Source organism: Octopus bimaculoides, chromosome 12 (assembly GCF_001194135.2).
Source record: "Octopus bimaculoides isolate UCB-OBI-ISO-001 chromosome 12, ASM119413v2, whole genome shotgun sequence".
NCBI classification, from domain to species: domain Eukaryota; kingdom Metazoa; phylum Mollusca; class Cephalopoda; order Octopoda; family Octopodidae; genus Octopus; species Octopus bimaculoides.
Window position 1 is genome coordinate 20,302,823 of NC_068992.1, and position 5,891 is coordinate 20,308,713.

The 5,891-nt window shown below is 33.7% G+C and overlaps 1 protein-coding gene across 1 annotated transcript in view; it reads left to right on the top strand.

Moving 5' to 3' along the window:
* LOC106867898 (opioid-binding protein/cell adhesion molecule homolog) overlaps positions 1-5,860 on the top strand; it is a 54,935-nt gene extending 49,075 nt beyond the window's left edge. The window contains exons 6-8 of the mRNA XM_014912966.2: positions 1,423-1,710; positions 2,911-3,087; positions 4,939-5,860. Coding sequence (XP_014768452.1) covers positions 1,423-1,710; positions 2,911-3,087; positions 4,939-5,054 — 581 coding nt within the window. The 3' untranslated portion in view covers positions 5,055-5,860. The remainder of the gene's footprint in view (positions 1-1,422; positions 1,711-2,910; positions 3,088-4,938) is intronic.
* Positions 5,861-5,891: the final 31 nt, after the last annotated feature.

Sequence of the window (5,891 nt, forward strand, 5' to 3'; positions counted from 1 at the left end):
AGCCATTTTGTATTTTGTATTCCTCTTGTATGTGTCTACGCATGCGTATCCCTCTATGTGTGTCTATGTTTTGTAAGTGCATTTATTGGCTAAACTGCAACATGACCATCCCCAAATACAACAACATCTGTTTCAACACATGATTTCACATCAAAAATCTTGCAAAACATATATATATATATAGATAGATAGATAGATAGATAGATATATAGATAGATAGATAGATAGATAGATAGATAGATAGATATATATATATGAGAAAGAGAGGTTGAGTTCAATTACAACAGTTTTACTTTAGGAAATACCTGATCCGAGGTCTTAAGGACGACATCGATGCGATTTAAGTCCTTGCCGCAGCATTAGCCATGCTGGTTTGAATGTAAAAGATCTTGACTCTCCAATAGGCCAGGTGTCTTTGATCTCACCACCGTTTCAAACACTTTGATGACATGAGATGTGAGTGAGATTGGCTGATAGCTCACTGCAGTTTCTGCAGAGGTGTGTTAGAGGGGCTGCAAATTAATGTCTACATTCCTTTAGGACACTATATATATATATATATATATATGTATGTATGTATACACGCAAAGACATATATGTATAGAGCATACACTCACGCACACACACACATACACACACACATATCTATATATATATACATACACACATGCACACACACACATATACATATATAGAAACGTCCACCCACTCATACACACACAAACACAACACATATTCACTTTACATTTATCATTGTATTCAGTCGGAGGTTCTGTATCACAAACGGAACAGATGATTTCAACTTCTTTTGTGAATTGCCTCACAATGTCCTAAAGGCAACGAATGTCGTTTGAATGTATTTTGTGTTTGATACCTCCATTCAAATACAAACGTTGACATATGTAATGTCAAAATACGGTATATTATTAGAAAACTACATATTTAAACTTATTTAATGCAGTCTGAATACGTATATATATTATTTATAACACCTGGAAGAATATCCTTCATTTCCTCTCGCCGTAAATGGAATTTTATCCAGGAAGAATTGACGTCATCAGTTAGACTCCAAAAATCATTGGGTGTTTCACCTTCCTGTTCAACAGTCAGCAGTGAGGTCCATATCACTGCTTAACTTCTCCTCCTGGCCTCCATCTTAACTCCTCTCTCTTGTTCCATAATCAGCAATAGACCCTTCCTGTTGTATGTTCCATGTTTGCTCTTTTCATCTCATTTCATTAGTTCCAAGCACCTTCAGTACCGACTGGCAGGGAACCCTCTACAACCAAGCTGTAACTCTGCAGAAGGCGTTTTTACTTCGCATGCTTCCTTTCAAAGACCAGATCGCACTCTTTTATCCGGGGGCCTGTAAACTCGATCAAAGCTGAGGTTTAATATGAATTACTTTGTTTGTCTTTGCAGTTTTACCTGACGTACGCTTACCAATTAAGCGAATGGGACAAATCCGAGGGAAAGAAACTATTTTGGATTGCATGATAACTGCCGTGCCTTTAGGAGGTATGTCATGGGAAAGAAATGGAGTTACACTGAAGAAATCTTGGAAATATCGGATTGAACCTTACGATGAATCTGGAAATTCCTATACACTTAGCATTCGCATTATTGACTTGAACAAAGATGATTTCGGAGAATACACATGTGTGGCTTCGAATATATTAGGCGAAGATCAAGAAACGATGATTTTGTACGGTAAGTGATGTTTGTATTGCCCTATTACTATTTCGTTATAAGTATAAATTGATATTGCCATTTAAAACAAAAAGGGATCAGAACTAAAAGTTATAACGAATAGCTTTCATATTTGCCATACAATAAACAGAATGTCGTTCAAACGGGAACAACAATCATGGTTTAATTAGGTTTAAAAAGGAATAAAGGAACGAGAAAAGGATACACTACTCATTCCATTGTGTAGAAGGGCGAAGTCTCGAAACTTCAGAAATGTGTCCGTTTTTCCTGAGCGTCAAACTAATACACCTAGTTTCTTGTTCCATCACCTGTCTTTTTTTTTTTTTTTTTTTTTTTTTTTTAATAGTTTTGAGCCATATATGACATGCGTTCTCGTAATCTCCGAAGTTTGATCGTGTCTAACTGGACTTCCTCCTCTTTTGGACTCTAATCGTGCTTCGAACCTTCTTCTTGAACAATTGTTATTTCTCCTGAACCGACCACTTTACCACTACGCTACCTGGATCACCATTGGAACTTTATTCTTCTCGTATTCTACCATCACGGATCTTATTGTACATTATCTTTAATTTGTATAAAATTAATAGAATAACTAGATGCCATTTTATGCATTAGAATCGTAAAGAAACAACTTGTCTTTTATTATACTTTCTCATTTTATTTATTCTGTGATTTCAATCGTCGCATCTAACTGATACATAACTGTATGTCAATTGTTTAGAAAATTATTCCAGTTTAAACCACATGGTTCGTAAGCTGTGAAGAGCTTAGTATATGTTTGAAGTTTCACTAAAGTTTAGGGTTATGTTCCAAATAGTTTCAGTTGATTCAAAATTTGAATAAATGTATACAATATGTTTTAGAGACTTATCTGTTCTGACATAGTACAATTTACCAATATTAGTATACAACATTGAATAAGCAACGAACAGATAACAAGTATTATTAAACATATATATTTCACTTAATTATATGATCAGAAAGTTCATATTGTTGAAGTTCGTAATAATATATTGAAAGTAAATATTTTTGATATGTTGATATTATAATTTTGTATAATTTACGTTGAAGTATTTGTTAGATCTGCATTTCATATATTTCAAATTCTGAATATATATATATATATATATATATATATATATATATATATACATACATACCTGTTTCAATGAGTGTTTATAATATGCTTTCATTAAACAGATGCAACTGCAGAGAAAGAAGAAATTTCACCACCTAGAGTGAGTAATCATGATAAGAACAAAGATTCCACAACTAGGAAAAATGGGAAATCGAGAATGGGAAATCCGCCACGCACGGATATAAGATCTGACATACCAACGCCGCCAGATGACACCAGATCACCTCATCGACTTGGTGGTACGTATGTCTTTCTTGCATGTAATGATACTCAAAATGTTCATATTCAAACTACTTTACACTAAAATTTCAATGAGTATAAACTGAACGTGAAATACTCTATTTCATATCGTACATCATTAATACAAATATATATTCAAGTTCATACAAAACTACGTACAGAATCGCTTTGAATCTGAACCGCTTCAATCATGTACATAATCTGTTTTATTATAACGTTTGATTCATGAAAAATTCATTTTATAATACAACTAAAATTTCCGTATACAATTTAATATGAAATACAATAATGATTTTTTTTTTAGCATTCATATCAAAAAAGATTAGACCATATTTCGATGATCATGCACTTAAACTTTGACTACACATTCTACTCTAGATCATACATCAATCTGGTGATTATACATCATACTACTGTCTTTACATCAAGCTAGCGGATGTGCATATACTACTAACAATAAATGCACCTCTCTATTAATCCTTTCAAACAGTATTGTTCATCCTTCATATTATTCATACTATCAATCATGCAACATTTTTTATCATGTATGTTAATGAATATAACTGGATATTGCTGGTATTTTCCATCAAATTTCAGATACTATATAATCCTACTAGTCATATTTTGTATTATTGATAATCGATATTATACGAATATCACAGATGATTAAAGTGATCTTACATACCAATATACCGATCGTATGTCACATGACTTAGTATGCATCTTACCACTGATCGTGCCACTGATCATACACCATAGAAATGATCATTTATATTGCATCATGGTACTGATGTCAACATTGAGGAATCCATAATAGCACGCATCAAAAATCCTAGAACACATCATACATTAACGTCCTTACTATACTCTGAGACTACATGGGTTCCAGTTGATCCGATCAACGGAACATCCATCACGTGAAATTAACCTGCAATTGACTGAACACTTCAGAAACGCGTGTACCCTTAATGTAGTCCACGGGAAGTTTCAGCGTGACACAAAGAGTGACAACGCCGGCCCTTTGAAATTAAAGTACTACTCATTTTAGTCAGCTGAGTGAGCTGGGGCAACGTGAAATAAAGTGTCTTGCTCAAGGACACAACGAGTTGACGAGAATTGAACTCACGACATTACGATCGTAAGGCGATTATCCTAATCACTAGGCCACGCGCCTTCACTCACCGCTATAATTCAGAGTTTAATAACGATGCAATTATAACGTGAGGCTATTTAAAAAAATATAAGTAGTGTGGTTTACAGTGCTTCGATTTCAATCTATACCTGAAGTAATTTCATTCTTTTTATTCCAATAATACTTTCAGTAAGAACAGTTTAGTTGACGAAGTTAAACTACGAACAATGCCAAAGTAAGGCAACCAGCTAAAATGGTTTATTTTCAATAAATAACATCGGATTCTATTAGTTTGTCAACAGAATTTCTTGTAAAATACGTAGACACATTGCTGAACATGAAACAAAAAAATATTTAAAAGTGACTGAACGAAGAAAGTCATAGAAGTCAAATTATTCCTCAAGCAAGTTAATGAATTGATGAAAGAAGGGGTATAAATGATTGCGTGCTGAAGTATTTTCTCCAATGAATAGCCGCTACACACAATAAAGCAGTATACCATCTCTCAACATTCTCACAAACAGTGTTGCACACATTTCAGACAATATTTCACTGAAGCAAAGCCAGTTATTACTTATTTTGTAATCACATCATTTCACTTTAAACGCACCACTAATGTCTTTGAAAAATGTAAATGCTGATTACTTTTCTCTGTTCTGAATGTCCATGTTATCATGTTTAAACAAACGGCTAATTTATTTCAATTTTCTCTTGACAGGTACTCTCTTCCCACCCAATATAGGCAGCGGTGAATGTAGATTAGAATGGAATGGAAGACTATCGCTTTCGCTTGTCAGCTTATTCATTGCATTGCTTTGTTTCTATATGGAGTAAATTAAAAGCAGACATTTTGGTAATGTACTGCTTTGCCTCTGCCCGATTTCCAGGCTCCTCACAAGAATATTGTTGTTTTTTCCATAGAATGCGACAATGTTTTGCAAATTTAAAATCCATATAATTTTCTTTGAAAGAAATATGAAATGGTTGTTGCAAACAAAATTGGCCTACAAAAACACATTTCCAGAGACTCTCAGGTTTTCTTTGAATTATACGTGTTTATATTTTGCTATAATATCGTAAATTGACGGTATCAACCAAAAATACTAATTGAAAGGCATTGATGAGAAATTGTGTGCGTGAAAGAAAAGAAGAAACCTAAACAGTGAGACAGGCAGAGAGAGAGAAAGAGAAAGAGTATAGGAAAAGAGGGAGAGGAAAGAAAACGTGGAGGGGAAGAAGAAAAATATATAAAGAAATTATTAAGCGTGAAGGGGAGATTACAAATAGAGTATCATCAAAGAACTTAAATACAAGAATTAAACGAACCTGGTAAATACAATTCAGGGAACATTGAGCAACACTTCCTAATCTCCAATTGTTGCGTTAAGATATTTATGTGTGTGTACTTTTATACACATCTATGCTTGCATACATTTACACGCCGCATCGATTAACATGAATTTACACGCACATATCACTTTAGCGTCATACACTCAATCGTTTAGACTACATGTCTATAATTCATGCGCATGTACAGAAAAACGTACTACACACAGACATACAGACATAGACACAGATACAAAAATACACGCTTGCGACTATGTATATATACATATATATATATGTATGTACTACGTATATATATATATATATATATATATATATATATAT